General features: G+C 65.3%; 5 protein-coding genes across 5 annotated transcripts; 1 reads left to right on the top strand and 4 right to left on the bottom strand.

Moving 5' to 3' along the window:
- Positions 1-2,073: 2,073 nt before the first annotated feature.
- EMIHUDRAFT_446291 (hypothetical protein) lies at positions 2,074-3,392 on the bottom strand (the record flags this gene model as incomplete). Its single annotated transcript, XM_005761504.1, has 6 exons — positions 3,240-3,392; positions 3,035-3,174; positions 2,835-2,966; positions 2,481-2,759; positions 2,237-2,357; positions 2,074-2,139 (listed from the first exon to the last, which is right to left on the bottom strand). Coding segments are annotated over exons 1-6 (849 nt in total), but the record flags the coding sequence as incomplete, so codon positions are not given.
- A 1,084-nt stretch (positions 3,393-4,476) lies between these two features.
- EMIHUDRAFT_459923 (hypothetical protein) lies at positions 4,477-7,339 on the bottom strand. Its single transcript, XM_005761503.1, has 10 exons — positions 7,135-7,339; positions 6,908-7,013; positions 6,811-6,842; positions 6,598-6,650; positions 6,114-6,402; positions 5,830-5,886; positions 5,372-5,521; positions 4,979-5,304; positions 4,860-4,914; positions 4,477-4,749 (listed from the first exon to the last, which is right to left on the bottom strand). Exons 1-10 carry the CDS (start codon positions 7,282-7,284, stop codon positions 4,555-4,557), a joined length of 1,413 nt encoding a protein of 470 aa, XP_005761560.1. The 5' UTR covers positions 7,285-7,339; the 3' UTR covers positions 4,477-4,554.
- Positions 7,340-7,799: 460 nt separating this feature from the next.
- EMIHUDRAFT_248825 (hypothetical protein) lies at positions 7,800-8,687 on the bottom strand (the record flags this gene model as incomplete). Its single annotated transcript, XM_005761502.1, has 3 exons — positions 7,800-7,883; positions 8,013-8,219; positions 8,310-8,687. 3 exons carry the CDS (start codon positions 8,685-8,687, stop codon positions 7,800-7,802), a joined length of 669 nt encoding a protein of 222 aa, XP_005761559.1.
- Positions 8,688-10,787: 2,100 nt separating this feature from the next.
- Positions 10,788-12,473, top strand: EMIHUDRAFT_120782 (hypothetical protein; the record flags this gene model as incomplete). Its single annotated transcript, XM_005761501.1, has 5 exons — positions 10,788-11,015; positions 11,167-11,939; positions 12,019-12,099; positions 12,161-12,267; positions 12,343-12,473. The coding sequence occupies 5 exons, from the start codon at positions 10,788-10,790 to the stop codon at positions 12,471-12,473; spliced, it is 1,320 nt and encodes a 439-aa protein (XP_005761558.1).
- A 407-nt stretch (positions 12,474-12,880) lies between these two features.
- Positions 12,881-15,405, bottom strand: EMIHUDRAFT_446289 (hypothetical protein). Its single transcript, XM_005761500.1, has 9 exons — positions 15,116-15,405; positions 14,968-15,033; positions 14,691-14,742; positions 14,312-14,361; positions 14,181-14,244; positions 14,051-14,107; positions 13,592-13,689; positions 13,308-13,413; positions 12,881-13,238 (listed from the first exon to the last, which is right to left on the bottom strand). Exons 1-9 carry the CDS (start codon positions 15,370-15,372, stop codon positions 13,062-13,064), a joined length of 927 nt encoding a protein of 308 aa, XP_005761557.1. The 5' UTR covers positions 15,373-15,405; the 3' UTR covers positions 12,881-13,061.
- Positions 15,406-16,485: the final 1,080 nt, after the last annotated feature.

Below are 16,485 nucleotides of genomic sequence, written 5' to 3'. Positions count from 1 at the left end.
AGCGTGGCGGCGCGGGACGCGCGGCGGCGGCGGCGAGCAGCCGAGCGCTCCGTGAGCGGTGAGGCGGCCGGGCGAGGGCGCGGCGGGTGACGGGTCAAGGGAGCAGCCCACACCCGGCGTCGCTTTTTGAGCGACGCCTGTGGCACGCCTGCGCAGGGGCCGCAGGTCGGTCAGTTGTGGGGCGAGGCGGTGCCGGCCGCGGGCCGGGTGCAAGGCGCCGGCCTCGGCGCCGCCTCGGCGCGCAGCACGGGCGCGGCGCGCCTCTGAGCGGGAGCCGAAGGTTTGCTGCGGTGGGAGGGAGGGAGGGCGGTCGAAAAAATGAATTCGCCAGCACGAAGGAGTCCACCGATCGACCGCATCGGCGGCCGGCAACCAAACCGGACACATGTTCCGCGACCCGGGAGTGTGGTTTTTCAGTTGGCGACGGTATATCCTTTCCACCACTCTATGCCACGTCGCCCATACGTCAGTATCCGGGATGGGCGACGTGGCATCGTGTGGGAAATGATATACCGTCGCCAACTGCATTCAGTCTTCCCGATAGAGTTTTCACAATGGTTTGCGTAAACAAGTATCTTGCTCCTTCTAGGAATGAGCTTTGAGGATGCTCGAGTGCACTCAGCTCAGTGCACAGTGGACAGTGCTTCGACGTTCGAGCACCCCTGCACAGGCTCCAGGGCGACGACCGGTCTGACCGCCCCACGTGCCCAGTGGCGCAGCTCCGCAGCTCTGTGCCACGCAAGCTGCACTCACCTGCGGCCAAAGGCGCCGTCGAAGCCCACGAAGCCTGACATCTGGAAGAGCGGGTAGTAGGGCTTCTTTGAGAGCCGGGCGCAAAAGTGCCAGGCCGAGGTTAGCCGGCCGTCGATGCACGAGCCCGCGTCAAAGAAGTTGTCGGCGCCGGAGCCGTCGAAGCCGTGCTTGAAGAAGTCGGCCAGCACGGCGAGGCGACACGCCTGCCGAAGAGCTCCGAGGGGGCTCCGAGGGGGCTCCGAGGGGGCTCCGAGGGGGCTGCGAGGGGGCTCCGAGGGTGCTCCCCGGGACTGCGCGGTGAGGGGGCCCAGGGTTCGGCCCGCGCTACGAATCAACACGCCTCCCGCGAGCCAACCGCGAGCCAAAGGGCCCTCTGGGGAGCACGCGCGGGGCACCTCTCTTCGCCTCGTGTTGCTCTCTTCCGCACATCTCGACTACACCTCGGCCGAGCCAAACGCGGAGACGATGTAGCCGCGCACGCCCGGCTTGGCGGCGAGCGAGTCGAGAGTGCTCTGCGAGACGGCGTGCGCAATCGGGCCGAGGATGCGCGGCACCTGCGAGGCACGGCGAGCAAGGTCAGGCCAGCGTGTCCCCACACACGCGATATTCTCCACACACGCAAAGTGGTGCGGCGAGAAGGGGGGGAGGGGGGGGGGGGGGGGGGGCAACAACCCAAGGGGGACCGGGTTTCATCAACAATGCCAGGGCACGGGGGCACCCCGAGGGGGGGAAAATGTTCGAATCCCCCCCTCCCAAACCCGGTTGGGAGAACTTGTCGACCCACACCAGCGCGTTCGGAAAGTCGTCGTCCCCAAAGGGAACCTGCCCAAACCGGTCCGCCTTTGGGTAAAACCCATTTTCCCTGGGGCCCGCCCCCCCCACCTGGGGAGGGAAAAGGAAAGGGAAAGGGAGAGGGAGAGGGAGAGGGAGAGGGAGAGGGAGAGGGAGAGGGAGAGGGAGAGGGAGGAATGCACACCGCCGAGGACCCGACCCAGCCACCACCCTGCTCCGCCTGCAGCCGCCGCAGCACCTCCGACATCAGCTGGCCGACGTTTGGCGCGCTCTGCACGCGGTGGCGGCCCTGCCCCGTATCGCGCAGCCGGTAGCCGCCGCTGAGGAGGTCCTGCGTGCCAAACGCGCCAGCCTCGGGGCGGGGAGAGATGGGGAGATCTTCCGCCTCTAGGGAGGAGGGCCTTCTCGGCGAGAGCCCACATGCGGGGCAGCTGCGCGAGCACCGCCCGCCTACGGCGCGGCACACCTCGGCCGGAGCTCGGCGAGGAGCTCGGCGGAGCTCGGCGCGACACGCCAGCACCGCCCGCCACAGCAGCAGACTCTGCTCGACGTAGGCGTACTGCGACGCGTGCGAGTGCGACAGCCGCGCGCCGCCTGGGCGGAGGGGAGGGTACAACCGAGGTGCAAGCGGAGGTGCAAGCGGAGGTGCGTGCATCAAGCCGCCGGAGAGAGGCGACTGCGCGCGGCGCTCCTCGGCCGGCGGTGATCTGGAGCGACGCGCTTGCGGCGCCGCCCGGGCCGACGCTGGTCGAGGCGGGCGAGAAGTGTGTCCGCAGCAGCCGCAGCATCGCGTCGACGGGCGAGACGTGCGCCTGCGGCGAGAGGGCGCCGAGAGGGTGCCGAGAGATGGACCCTCGGCTAGACCTCGGCTAGACCTCGGCTAGACCTCGGCTGGACCTCGGCTGGACCTCGGCTGGACCTCGGCTAGAGCTCGCCTCGACGAGGCACGCGTGGTCGGCCAGCGAGAGCAAGCACCGCTCGAGCCGCACAGCACGCTCAGCGTCCCCGTCGGCGAAGCGCGCGAGCAGCCGCGCCGTTGCGGCCGCCTTGGCGTCTGCCGCCTCCGCCGAGTGGGCGGGGCTGGCGGCGAGAGGCAGCTCCGGCTCCTCCAGCAGGTCGAGGCAGGAGAGGAGAGCGAGCTCGGCGTGCACCGTCTGCACGCGCGAGAGCGGATCGAACCCCAGCTCTCTGATGACGTCGGGCGCGGTGGCGTCCTGCGAGCAGGGCGCAACAGCCCCGCGAGTCGGTGCCTCGGCTGTGGTCGTGGCTCTGTCTCGGCTCCAGCTCGCCTGCAACATGTAGATGAGCTTGCCGTACGACGCTCGCATCTTGTCCGGGTTCATGCCCTTGAACCGTCGGCCGACCTCGAACGCCTCGCGGAAGACGTCCGCGTTCGCCTCCAGACACGGCTCGTGACTCACCTGAAGACAAGCAGAGGGAGCTTCAAGCCTCCCGCGCCAAGCTGCCGACGGCCGTGCTGCCAAGGCGCCTTGAGCGAGGCGGCGACGGCGAGGCCGGTCATGTAGGCGAGCATCTCCTGCAGCTCCTCCACCGCGCGTCCCGTCCTCGCGCCGCGCCACGCCATGACCGAGTCGACCCTGTCGGTGTACTCGGAGACTGAGAGCGCACCTGGACTGTCGCAGAGGAGTGAGAGTGCGTCTGTCGAGCCGTGCGCTGCGAGGGCTGAAGAGCGCCCTCGAGAACGCAGAGGAGCGCCCTTTCTCGGTCGTTCAGCCGGAGAGGGATGTACTCGTCCGCGGGCGAGGAAGGGCCGGCCGTGGGACGGGCGACAACAGAGGCGATCATCGGCGGCTACAGTGCCGCCGGGTGAGGGACTCTCGAGCGAGGTACTCGTAGGATAAAAAGAAATTCTGATGTCTGGGGCGCGGAAGGCTCTGTCCTCGACCCAGCCCTAGCTTGGGATGTCCGTTGTATTTATTTATTTATTTATTGTTGGCGAGCCAAAATGGTGTTTTCCGAGGCGCTGCGCTAGGCTCAGAGCGAGTTCGCGCTGCGCTAGGCTCAGACGGCGAGTTCGCGCTGCGCTAGGCTCACAGATGGCGAGTGGTGCGCTGCGATAGATTTGCGCTGCGAGGATGAAAAGACCCCTTCTAGGAGCCGACAGTGGCCAGGGCGCAGGGGCGGGGCTTATTTTTGCCGTCGCCTCTCGCCAGTCGCCCCCCCCCCCAAACGCTACAGACGGTGGGTAGGGGGGTGGGGAGCTGCCGTGTTCCAGCCGTGTGTGTGGTGCCGTTTCTCTGACTCGCTGTGTAGACCTGTAGTGTAATCTAGAGGTAGAACCGTTATATGTTATAAGGAAGGCGTAAAATATTGAATATATTGCTCCAATAGTTAGAGATGCGATCAATATCAATGTAATGGCAATAGTTATAGAGGAGAGGCTGGGCCTGGGCTGGTCAGGACCGTCAGGTGGGCCTGGGCTTGAAAGTGGCTCTAAATCGTTAAAAACGGGCCAAAATCGCTTCGAAATCGCTTAAACCGCATTAAAAATCGCCTTGAACTCGCGATTTTTTCGATTTCAGCCCACATCTAGGCAATGTTTGGGACAAATGGCGACATTGGTGCTTTTGGAGGTTAAAATCAGCGATCAATATGTCAATATATTGTCAATAGTTAGAGGGGATGCTGTCAATAATCAATATCAATAGTTAGAGGGGCGAGAATCAATATTTTACGCCTTCCTTAGAACCGTAGCGCGTAGGACGACATGTCAGGCCTCGCGGTTGCGCGCTATATCTCTCAGCCCTACACGCAGCCAAGGGAGCACACGGCCGGGGGGAGCCGGTCCGGTGTTTTGACGCGGAGGAGTGCGACCGAGGTGCGACGCGAAGTCCGTCGACGCACTTGTTCTCCTGTGTGGGACGAAACGTATCGCGGCGCGTGCGCGGGGCTGGGGTGAAGAGGAGTAGCGAGAGGACGCCCTTTCGGCGCGCGTGTATTCCAGCTCAACACAAAGACGCTCAAACGAAGCACACGCCCCCGGCCCCATCAGTGTTTGGCTGTGCAGCTCGGCACGCCGCGCGACGCGGAAGCCGCTGTCGACGCCCCTTGCCAGCGCGGTATGGAGGAGGGGCTCGAGGGCGACGAGTTACTCTTCTGCCCGGGCGACGTGGCAGGCGAGGCTGCGGCGGAGGGTGAGGCCTCGCCCTCCTCGGACGGCGCGGCGCTCCAGGCGTCGTCGGCCTGCGCAGCGGAGGAGGAGAAGGTGGAGATGCGATCTCGTGTGATCTCGTGTGATCTCGAGCGGCCTCGGGCGGCCTCGGGCGGCCTCGGGCGATCTCGAGCGGTCTCGCCTGGTAGAAGAGGATGTAGCCGGTCTCTGTGGAGCCGGCCGACTCGAGCGCGGACCTGTTCACAGCTGGAGGTGTGAAGAGACGCTGTTCACAGCACCTCGGCCGGCTCGAGCGCGGACCCGAAGCACGACTGGAGCGACCCCTCCTCGACGAGGTCGACGGTGTCGTCGTCGAAGAGGAGCCAGTGCTTGTGCGAGCGGACGAGGCAGATGTAGTGGCCGTGCGACGGCCCCGCACCGACGTGCACGACGACGGCGAAGAGCGAGTACTTTCGGTCCGGCTCCGCCGCCGTCTCTGCCGTGTTGGTCAGCTTGAGCTCGAGGGGGAAGGCGATCCGGTACGACAGCTTCTTGAAGCGCTGCAGCTGCTCCACGTACTTGAAGCGCTTCAGGTGCAGCGCGAGCACGTTTGGCAGCCGCTTGACCCGCATGCAGCGCTTGGCCTCCTGCAGCGAGATGACCCGAGATCACCCGAGATTACCCGAGATTACCCGCGTGCAGCGCTTGGCCCTCCTGCAGCGAGCAGCACGTGTCGCAAAAGAACTTGTTGTCGCCGCGCAGCGGCTCCGACGACGAGAAGTTGCGCATGCAGGCCGAGACGGACGAGTTTTGCTCGATCTCGAGCGAGAGGTCGAGGAACCGCTCGTCGCGCGTCGTGAGCGCCTGGGCAGCACAGAGGGGCGGGAGGGTGAGGGGAGGGACGAGGGGGGGAGAGGAGACTCGAGGAGACTCGAGGGACGAGGGGGGAGGGGCGAGGGAGGAGGGCTCGGCGCGCCTTGTAGCACACACAGGGGGGGCGAGAGGGGGGGCGAGAGGGGGGGCGAGAGGGGGGGCGAGGGGTGAGAGGGGTGAGAGGGGTGAGAGGGGTGGAGAGGGGTGAGAGGGCGTGAGAACAGCGCGTCCAATCTCGTCCAATCTCGTCCAATCTCGTCCAATCTCGTCCAATCTCGTCCAGTCTCGTCCAGTCGCGCCTCGCAGCACATGCAGCGCGTCTCGCTCGTGAGCACGCCCTCGAAGATGGAGTGCACCTGGTGCGTTGCACGCCACGGGCAGGGGGAGGGTGGCATGCAAACCACAACATGTCCGGGAGAGGAGCCTTCTCTCGAGAGCGCACGGGGAGAGGAGGCGCGCAAGGGCGGCCGCGAGTACGGGAGCGTCGGATCGGCCGCAGGCGCGTCCTCTCACCCGTCATTTGTGTGAGATGCGTCGCCAACACACCGACCGACTGCTTTTCCGCATCTAGTGACGCAGATGCCCACGTCTTTGGAACGTACGCGCCTCCCTCCCCCTCCTTGCCCTCGTCCTCGTCGCCGCCCGCCGCCGCGCCGCCCGCCTCGCCGTCCGCGCCGCCCGGCCGCACCACCTCACCGCCCTCCGCCGCCGCCGACGGCCCGCCGCCCCCCTCCGAGGTGCCGCCCGCCTCCGCCCCGCCGCGCGCCGCGCCGCCCGCCTCGCCCGCCGCGCCGTCCTTCTGCCTCATCGCCTCGCGCTTCTGCCGCTTCTCGAGCAGCTCCGCCGACTCGTTGAGGAGGTAGTTGAGGAACCTGCAGTGTGAGTGAACCGGTGAACCAGATGGCGAGCGAACCCGAGTACGGTCCTCGTGCCGTGACGACTCGGAGCATCGCGTGAGTAGGCGGGGCTGCGGATGCAGTGAGCACAGCGGAATGCGGCGGAAGACGCGTCCTCTCGGGCGCCAGTCGGGGCACACAGAACCGTAGTCGGCATCTAGGCTGAGGGACTCGTGCGCGTCCTGGTGCATCTGGTTGTTGAAGAGCTCGTTCACGCCTCGCAGCTGCGCAGTGTGAAGACGTGCGGTGTTGGCGAGGGAGGGAGAGAGGGAGGGAGGGGGGGAGAGAGAGGGAGAGAGAGGGAGAGAGGAAGAGAGAGGGGGAGAGAGGGGGAGAGAGAGAGCAGAGCAGGCAGAGCCGAGTGGAGCGGAGGAGAGCAGCGACCTTTGCGACGAAACGGCGTGGCGCGTGCACGCCTATAGGCAACCTCCGCAAGGGTCCGGAGAGGTGTGGACCCTCTCCCATAGAGGCGCGTGCTCGCCGCATCGGCGCTTCTGCGAGGAGATGGCGCGGAACAGGTCGCAGAGGCAGGCGAGGAGGTCGTCCTCGCCGCTGCTCGCCGCGACCGCGTGGTGCTCCAGGCAGCGCTGGATGGGGAGAGTCACCCGGAGAGTGAGCGGTGGCGCAGAGGGGCGGCGGTCGGCGAGATCGGGTCAAGGCCAGGCGTGGGAGACGAGGGCGCGTGGCGGGCGGCGCGCTGGGGCAAACCTGGCGGAACGGGCCGCAGTAGTACAGCGCCTGCAGCACCGAGTTGCAGTAGCACGTGTTGCCAAAGTTTTCGAGGCCAAAGTAGTGCTCCGACTCGGGCAGCGCGCCGATCGCCTTGTCCAGCGCCTTCCGGCTGGGGGTGTTGCCCATGGGGATCGCCTTGTCCGCGCCTTGCCGGGCTGGGGGTCTTTCGGAGAACCAGGGCGCTGCACGGGTTGACTTCTTGTGGTGGGCGGTATGCCTGCCTGCGCTGCTTGCAGCACCATGGCGATGGCGCTAAGAGGTTCCTCTTTTCCGCGCCCCCCCCCGCAAGGCGCGCGATACACACATGGTGGTCGTTTGTGGTTTGACCGCGCCGTGCAAGATGTGTGGACGTGTCTCCGCGGCGCGCGGGTGCAACAATGACTAATATCATTAGCCCGGGTCGCGGGTGGAACACAGAGGAATGTCCCTCGCGCTGCACGCCCGCACACCGCACCGCCGCTCTTCAAGAGCACACGCCGCGCCACAGAGACTAGGTTCCCGGACACGCTCCAGTGTCCAGGGCAAGACCAGAGGGCAAATGCGCGCGGAGAGAGAGCTCTCGCCCTGTCCATTGTCAGCGCCCACTGCACATCCATCCCACCAACTAACCACTTCGCCCCTCTCAGAGGCACATCCTATATCTACGGCTTGCTCATCCCGCCGATCTTGAAGCGTGCGAGAGCATCTTCTTGCTTGGCGATCGACTCGGCCCACATCGACAGAGCCTCCTCAACCGAGTCGTTCGCGGGGGCCGCCGCGGCGGGCTCGTACGGCATGGACGAGTGGTGCCTGCATGGGGCGCCGCAGGCTGAGATAAGCCGAGATATAGGCTGGGAGGAGGGGCGGCACGGCACGCACAGGAAAATCCGCATCTTGCCGTCATCGTTCTTCTTGTAGCCGAAGGTGTACTCGACGCGGCCCACGTCGCCAGTGGTCGCGTTCGTGAACAGGTAGTCGCCCATTGCGATAGCCGTGTTGCCGTTGCAATCGATCTGGTGGTTGCGGAACACCACCTCGGACCAGCCCTGTCCGCCGTTGATGGCGAAGCCGCCGTCCTCACCCTGTGTGGCAGGGGGGGGGGAGGGGGGGTGCGCGCGCGTGAGAGAGGGGAAGTGCGCGGGAGCGACGCGAGGGCGGATGCATGCGCGCACCTTGAACTTGTCGTTCTTCATCGCCTCTGCGCCCACAAAGTACGCCATCGCGTCCTCACCCGTCGGGCGGAACGGGTTGTTGGTCGCCCTGGTTGGCTTGAAAAGCACGTTGGAGTGGCCGTAACCGTAGAGCTCGCCCGCGCAGTACCCAGCGGCCGCGACGAAGTCGCCTCCCTCCTGGTACACCTTGGTGATGCCGGTGATGGCATTGGACCACGCCGCCTGCGCCGCGACGACGTCCTCCGAGGTGATGTCGCCGCGGGGGGAGACTCCGACACAGCTGGGAACAGGGCGCGCGCTGGTTGAGAGCACGCGAACAGCGCGAGCAATGCCCACGCGCTGGGGGAGCTTCGAGGCGGGGCGCATTGCGAAGAGCATCGGTGCGGGGGAGATACGCTTTTGAGGTGCGGGTGCGACTACATGTAGGGGCGCCTCAATTCGACTTCGACATGATTCTCGAGGGAGATGCGGACGAGATGCGATATTGTGTGCGAGGCGTTATTTCATTCACGCCGTCCATGGACTGCGAGCTGCCCCTTGATCGTCCTTCCAAAATCCTGCTCGTGCAGGCGGGGAGATCGATTTCTGTCATGCATGTTCTTTCTTAACGCGCCAGTCCCGTGCCCAGTGTCGGTGAACCTTCTTTTCTAGACCGCTAGGATTGAGAGCAGCCTCGCTCTCAATCCTAGAAGTCGAAGGATTGTGAGCAGCACTCCTCTCAATCGGAGCATCTCTGTGCGACTGTGAGCACCCACGCTCGCAATCCTACGTCTTCTACAGTTCCGGACGGGCATTAAGAACCTCTAACGTTAAGAACCTGAGGCTGATATTTCGGCCGGATCCCTAAGAACTCCCTAAGAACCTGAGGCTGGGCGATGCTGGGTTCTATACTACAACCATCGATGTGACCGAGACTCGCGAGCGCGGCATCCCATGCAACACACATACAAGGTTCACACAAACAACGAAACGACGCGCGAGCGCGCAACAGTCCAACATATGACTCTCTTGTCACGCCATGCGAACTTACTGTTCCAAACTTCCAAACTGTTTTAACACCCAATTTTGTTGATTTTTAATCGAAGCCGAAACGGTTTTAAAAACCATCCACCCGGTTAAGAACCTGAGGCTCGGCCCCCGACGGACCGCCAACTTAGCTAAGAACCTGAGGCTGGGCGAAGAACCTGTGCGTTCTTAATGCCCGTCCGGAACTGTAGGACTAAGAGCAGCTCCGCTCACAAGGTGACTGGTGACGCCTACGACTACTACTAGCGCGCTCACAATCCGAGCAAAGTCTAGGATTGCGAGCAGCTTTGCTCACAATCCGAGCAACATGCCTCCGATTGCGAGCAGTAGCGCTCGCAATCCTACATCTTGTAGGACTATGAGCGGCGGCGCTCACAATCGTACCCAAGATCCAAGGATTGCTAGCGTCGCACAGAGGGCGCTCCCAATCGCTCCAGCCGCGAGCGCTTGTGAGTGAGCGCGCCGGGAGGGTCTCCTCACAATCCAAACAGTGATCGCACCGCCGCCGCCGCCAGGTGGTGCGCCGGTCCACAAAAAAAAGGCCAAGCCGAGACCGGAGGCACCAATCCCTCTCACTCGCGGTGGAGAGCCGTTTGCCCCTGTGGTTGCACCGTCGAGCGGGGGCATGTTCCCCCCGCCATCCTTCGTGCAGGGGCCCGGCATGACGAGCTCGCCGTGGCTGGCTGCTGCGCCGGGCCCACGCGAGTGCGGAGCAGCTTGCGGTGCTTCGTGCCCAGGACAGGGCTTCCAAAGAGCAGGAGCAGGTGCGGCGCACGGAGGAGATCGCACGCATGCAGGCGCGGATCGACTACGAGGCGCGACTGGGTGGTGGGGGCATGGGTGGTGGGCTCCGGACTCGAGGCTGCGGAATGGGAAGGGGGCGGGGTGAGGAAGAGAGAGTGCATGTACTGAGAGGCTAGCATGGTGCGCATGCTCATGCTGGGGGTGAATACTGGTCAAAACAATTGAGTTTGCACTATCGTTTGCAGCAAATTGCGCTGCAGACGAGATATTTTATGGATTTGGAGTGACAGTATGGATTCCGGGTGACACAGGTTGCAACACAGAGCTGGGCGGGAATCCATACCCCACTCCCACTTGCCGCCCTGTACCTGGCGAGGTACTGTACTCCCACGCCTCTCGGTTTTTTTGTCTGGCCGAGTCAACCCTGCTGGGGCGAGCCTCGGCGAGGCTGCGTCAGCTGTTCCCACAGCAGGCTGGAAGTACCTCGCCAGCCCTGCATGCACTGGCGAGTACAGACCACGCCTCACTTTTTCACAGGGGGGGATCCGTCTGGAAAAAGGACTTTTCGCTGCGCATGCTCGAGCCCCCGGCGAGGGCTTGTGCTGTGAATAGCAGGCGTGGTCTGAACTTCACGGCTTTATCTCGGTCGCCACGCCTCGTTTGGAACGCCGCACCTCCTCGGGCTTCGACCTGAATCTCGAGAGAAGCATGCTCCGCAAGAGGTCGGCGACGCTTCTCTCGCGGCGATGGTCGAGCACCAGTGCGGCCCCAGCCGGGTGGCTCACTTCGTGGAGCACGGAGGTCCAAAACTGGATTTCGATGGAGTTGGAGAAGGGAGGGCAGGTCCACGAGCGGCCGTCGGGCGTCTGCCCCTCACACGCCCCGCATTGCCGCAGCCCTGGCAGGCCCAACCAGGCGCCTAATGCCCGCGTACTGGTGCGCAGGAGAAGCGGCCGATGCGCGATATGCCCACGCGCGATCAGAACTTTGACCACGGAAAGTGAAGCTCCCAGCCGCGCGCGAAACCGCTCCATGTCGAGGTTCCCCACTCCCTCGATTTCCTGTTCGTAGGTGGGGCATGCACAAGGACCCCAAGAGACACATTCGGCACTTCGTCACCTGGGGCTACTCCGCCGCCACCCAGCGCATCCTCTTCCCCGACATTGCCCTCATCTTCTCCTCTTCAGCCGCATTGTGCACCTACAACTGCTTTGCGGAGCTTCCATTGTACATGCCGCCCGAGCCGATCGTGCTCCCATCTGTGGCGCTCGGCCTCCTCGTCACGTTCCGCACCAACACGACGGTCTCGCGCTACAACGAGGCGCGCTGCTTGTGGGGCGAGATCGTCAACACCTCGCGCGACATCACGCGCATTGCCCTCCAGTGGCTGCCGCAGAGCAAGGACGACAAGTTTGGCAAGGCGCAGGCCGCGAAGGTGTGCCGCATGACCAAGGCGTTCAACATCGTGCTAAAGTACCACCTCACGATCGACGGCGGTAACCCGGACGACCGCGTCTCGCGCACTGACCCCGAACTGCCGTCCAAGGTCAAGGAGGAGCTGCGCAAGGAGCTGAGCATGGTTTGCTTCAGCCCGTCCGACCCGGTGCAGGCGCGGGAGCTGGAGGATTGTCTCAGCTCCTCGCACCGGCCGCTGTGGACGATCCAACAGATGTGCAATGCCTCCCACGCTGGCATCTGGGCGCGTTGCGGCGACCGCCCCGACCGCGCCATCCGCGACGGGCAGCTCCTCGAGCGGCACTTCCAGCGCCTCTGCGGCGCGATGGGCGCCTGCGAGCGCATCCACCGCACGCCCATCCCCACCGCCTTCACGCGGCACTGTTCGCGCTTCCTGATGGTCTGGTGCGCGCCACGCACGCCCATGTCCGAGCTCGACTCGTTCCAGGGGATGCAGCCGATCTCACGATGGCGATTGCATCAGGTGCAACGCGATGCCGTTTGTGCTCTGGCCAATCGTCGGCACTGCGACGCCGCTGGCGGCGACGTTCGTGGCATGGGCCATGTGAGCCGCGCCCGGGTCGGCCCTGCCTTACCGTGCATGAGGCCGCACCTCTGTCGCGCAGGCTTGGCACCGAGGACATTGGCGTGCAGGTGGAGGAGCCGTTTGACGTGCTGCCGCTCTTCCAGTACTGCCAGGGCATCGCCGCGACGTGCGACGGGATGGTGAAGGGTGCGCATGCCTCTTGCGCTGCTTGCAGGCTTTCCCAGCGCTTACGAGCGCGCACCGCCCCTTTTGCTCTCACAGATGCGCACAACGACCACATCACTCTCTCCAAGGATCTCGAGGTCGAGCGCACCGGCCCGCAGATCCTCGTCGAGGACATGGGGGCGCTGGAGGCGAGCTTCAACATGCGGAATGCGGCGCAGAAGCTTTGATGTGCCCGCCCTGCCTTGCACTGTGGTCGATGCCCGCCACTCGCCTCGGGTGGCGCACGACCTGCGCTTGAGAGCTGTCTCTTCGTCTCTTGGGCGAACACCGGACTGAGCCGGACTGCGCAAGCTGCTGCAGCAACGGTCAGCGCCAGCACGTACCAGCACTGCAACTGGCAACTGCTGCTCTGCAGCTCTGTGTTGTGATTGTGTTTTCGTTCCTTACACGACTCGCCTCGTCGCGCCGTCCCCGTCGTGTTTTACTACTGTGTTGATGAGGTGGTTAGATCGAGCTCCATCGACGGGTTCGAGCGGACACGTGCCCGCGATTTCTTTTCTTGGTGAAGTCTTTTTTATCCACGTTCTCGCTCTCGTCGTGTTACGCTGTGACGCGTTGTGACGACCCAAACAAAAATCATGCCGATGCGGCGTGCCCCCTACACCCTAGTCTGAGGGGGAACACGAGCGCGCCGATTTATTAACGGGGGGCATCCAGATCCACGATCCACCGCTCACGCCGCGAGCCAGCTCACCTCAGTCCGACTCACGCCACTTAATTTGCACGCGCCGAGCTCTCGCCCGAGAATCGGCCGCTCACTGCAAGACGCCAAGGTAGGTGAGGCGGACGAAGAGGACGAGCAGAACTGCGCCTCCGAGCAGCAGCGTGGCGGAGCCGTGGCCGCCGCCCGCCTGCCAGCTGCCGAGGAGGAGGAGCGGCGCGAGCAGCAGCAGCTGGTCCAGCAACACGGTGCCCTGCGTGTGATGCAGCACCTGCTCGCACGCGCACCGGGTGTGAACGCGCCTCCTCCAGCCGCCTCCAGCCTCGCGGTGGCGCGGCGCCTCGAGCAGCGCCTCGACGGCCGAAGTGGATGCGTCCTCGGGGTCGACGCCGCAGATCGCCATCGCTCTGTGGAAGCCGTGCGACGGCGAAGACGGGTTGTCCCACCTGAGCGAAGGGGGGGGGGGGTATGAGCGCCCCCTCCCCCCACACACGCGACGTGGCCGGGCGAGGGCGCAAACGATCCCTCGCATCTCTGCACCCAGACGGCGCAAGCGCGCCGCGGCACGCAGAGTGACAAGCGAGACAGACAAGCGACACGCTCATGCGTGGCGAGCAGGCCCACCGAAGCAGCTCGGGCAGCACTGCGCGCACGAACGCCAGCTTCTGCTCGCCTTCGTCGCCCGTGTGCAGAGTGATGGACATGTGGTCCGCGTCGGCAACCTACACAAGGAAGAAGCCCGTGAGCCGAGAGAGAAGAAGGCGTTCTGAGTGGGCGGTGGACGTGTCCGCGGCGGCCACCCACGCCATGGAACACACCAACGTCAGGGCGGGAACACCGAGTCGAGAACATGTGCCTCGCAGCATCGCGTGCATGCGCGGGCTACGAATAGATCTACCGCGGAATGCGGCTGCCCAATGCATGCCGTTGAATACGCTGTCCCTCTTCGAGTGCAGACTGGAACGCGCGCTTCTGTGCCCATCCCCTCACGCCTGGGCCAGTCTTCTCGCAACGGTGTGGGGGCGCGGAGGCTTGTCGGCGAGCCAAATGGGTGAGTTCCGAGGCGCTGCGCTAGGCGCCCACCTCCACCGCGCACCCGTCCCAGCGCGGCGTGTACGCGTTTTGCCACATCGACGAGACCTATCGCACACGCCACAAGACGTCACGGAGACGGCGAGTGGACAGCCTCCTCCCGCGCGGCGCGCATCCGCGCCATCTTGCAGCCGCCGCCCGGACCCACCTCCCAGCTCACGCGGCCGGCTCGCACAAACTCGTTCCTACAGACGTGTCTCGGACACCGTCCCGGACGTGTCATGGACGCGGCCCGCTCGCACAGAGTTGCGCCCGGTCAGCTTGGTCGCGGAGAGCGTGCCGGCGGCTGCGTCGAGCCTCGCCTTAGGTAGGGCAAGATCAGGTCACCTTCTGCACACCTTCGGTGGTGGGCATGGGCCAGGCAGCCGTCGCGACTCCACGCCAAGGTTGACAGGAGCCCCACAGCATTGAATGTGCAAGGCCCAGTGAGTGTGTGAGTGCGTGCGTGTGTGTGCGTGTGTGTGTGTGCGTGTGTGTGTGTGTGTGCGTGTGTGTGTGTGTGTGTGTGTGTGTGTGTGCGTGTGTGTGTGCGTGTGTGTGTGCGCGCGCGCGCGCGCGCGCGCGCGCGCGCGCGTGTGTGTGTGTGTGTGTGTGTGTGTGTGTGCGCGTGTGTGTGTGCGCGCGCGCTCGCCTCGACAAGGTCGATCCCGCTCGCAGGGTATAGTCCGTACCAGATCCCCTGCCTGCGTCACGAATACGCCAAGGTCAGGGCGGGAAGACGGGATCGTACGGTCGACTCGGAGCATGGAGTGAATGCGAGGGCTGCGGATACGGCCGAATACGCACGGAACACAGCTGAACACAGCTGAACACAGCTGAACACAGCTGAACACGGCTGAACAAGACCGAATACAGACTAGAGTGCTGGTCGGAATGTAAATCCGCATCGCGCATCTACGCTCCCTTGCAGCGCCGCCAGCGTCTTTGAGTTTGCAGCGCGCGGGTGAAGCGGCGCCGCGGTGCGAGGCTGCAGCCTATTGGGCGCGGATTCGAGGCGCGGCGTGGCGACAGGGCGCGGTGCGCATGCGGCGCGGGTGCGCGAGGCGGCTGCGACGCCTCTGCGACTGGGAGAGGTGGGAGTAGCAGCGGTGCCCGCGGAACGCGAGGACGGCGTCGCGGCACTCGGCGGAGCAGACGCGCGTGCCGCGGCCCTCGACGAGCGAGGCGCACTGCTGCGTCACCGCCTCTCGGATGTCACTCGTGAGAAACGAGCGCACGTCGAGCGGGAGGCAGGCGGAGCCAAACACGGGCCGGAGAAAACCATCCATGGGCGAGCCAAGACACGGAGCCGCGAACAGCAGTGTTGGCCACATCGTACGACTGAAGGCGGTGCGCTTGTTCTTGGCGAAACCCTGGCGGAAAGGGGCCTGGGAGTGTTCACTCTTGCTGTGAATACGAGCGGGATGGGGCTCGCTAGCCCCTCGGCGTGAAAGTGCGAGCATGGTAACGGGGCTAGTTACAAGCCCTCGAGCTCGCAGATCCGACCTCGTAGGACCTACGAGCTCGAAGCTGGTAAACTAGCCTTGTGACTAGCCTGGATACGACCCGGCGCAGCAAAATGGGGTTTTAAGAAGGGATAGCCTCTTCGAACCCATTCAAAGCAACAAAACACACGCCGTCGGCCGTCCTCACTGGCTTCCGCCGCCGCCGTCGCCCTCGCAGACCCGCCCGCCATGCTCGCCGCAGCGCCTGCGCACACGTCACAAGCGCCATTTCAAGAGCCCACAGATCCGCCAGCTCTGGGCGAGGGCCAGCCGGGCACGTCAGCTCCCACCTTGCAGCAGCCCTCGCAGCAGCCCTCGCAGCGGCCGCAGCAGCCCTCACAGCGGCCGCAGCAGCCCTCGCAGCCGCCAGCGCAGCAGCCCTCGCAGCCGCCAGCGCAGCAGCCCTCGCAGCCGCCAGCGCAGCAGCCCTCGCAGCCGCCAGCGCAGCAGCCCTCGCAGCCGCCAGCGCAGCAGCCCTCGCAGCCGCCAGCGCAGCAGCCCTCGCAGCCGCCAGCGCAGCAGCCCTCGCAGCCGCCAGCGCAGCAGCCCTCGCAGCCGCCAGCGCAGCAGCCCTCGCAGCCGCCAGCGCAGCAGCCCTCGCAGCCGCCAGCGCAGCAGCCCTCGCAGCCGCCAGCGCAGCAGCCCTCGCAGCCGCCAGCGCAGCAGCCCTCGCAGCCGCCAGCGCAGCAGCCCTCGCAGCCGCCAGCGCAGCAGCCCTCGCAGCCGCCAGCGCAGCAGCCCTCGCAGCCGCCAGCGCAGCAGCCCTCGCAGCCGCCAGCGCAGCAGCCCTCGCAGCCGCCAGCGCAGCAGCCCTCGCAGCCGCCAGCGCAGCAGCCCTCGCAGCCGCCAGCGCAGCAGCCCTCGCAGCCGCCAGCGCAGCAGCCCTCGCAGCCGCCAGCGCCCCCAGCCCTCGCAGCCGCCAGCGCCCCCAGCCCTCGCAGC

This window comes from Emiliania huxleyi (assembly GCF_000372725.1).
Source record: "Emiliania huxleyi CCMP1516 unplaced genomic scaffold EMIHUscaffold_708, whole genome shotgun sequence".
Lineage (NCBI taxonomy): Eukaryota > Haptophyta > Isochrysidales > Noelaerhabdaceae > Emiliania > Emiliania huxleyi.
Note: the sequence above shows the minus strand (reverse complement) of the source record. Positions and strands in the feature narration are given on the sequence as shown.

Bases quoted from the DNA above. Each gene is read 5' to 3' on its own strand.
- EMIHUDRAFT_459923 (XM_005761503.1), bottom strand. From the start codon at position 7,284: ATGGGCAACACCCCCAGCCGGAAGGCGCTGGACAAGGCGATCGGCGCG. The intron at 6,843-6,907 runs GCGAGCACGCGC...GGTTGCCTATAG, and splicing joins CTCGCAGAAGCGCCGATGCG to GCGTGCACGCGCCACGCCGT. The intron at 6,403-6,597 runs GTCCCTCAGCCT...CTCACACTGCAG, and splicing joins ATGCACCAGGACGCGCACGA to GTTCCTCAACTACCTCCTCA.
- EMIHUDRAFT_446289 (XM_005761500.1), bottom strand. From the start codon at position 15,372: ATGTGGCCAACACTGCTGTTCGCGGCTCCGTGTCTTGGCTCGCCCATG. The intron at 15,034-15,115 runs GCGTCGCAGCCG...CGCGCCCAATAG, and splicing joins CACCTCTCCCAGTCGCAGAG to GCTGCAGCCTCGCACCGCGG. The intron at 13,239-13,307 runs GCGCCGCGCCAC...GCGTGCGAGCAG, and splicing joins CCGTCGAGGCGCTGCTCGAG to GTGCTGCATCACACGCAGGG.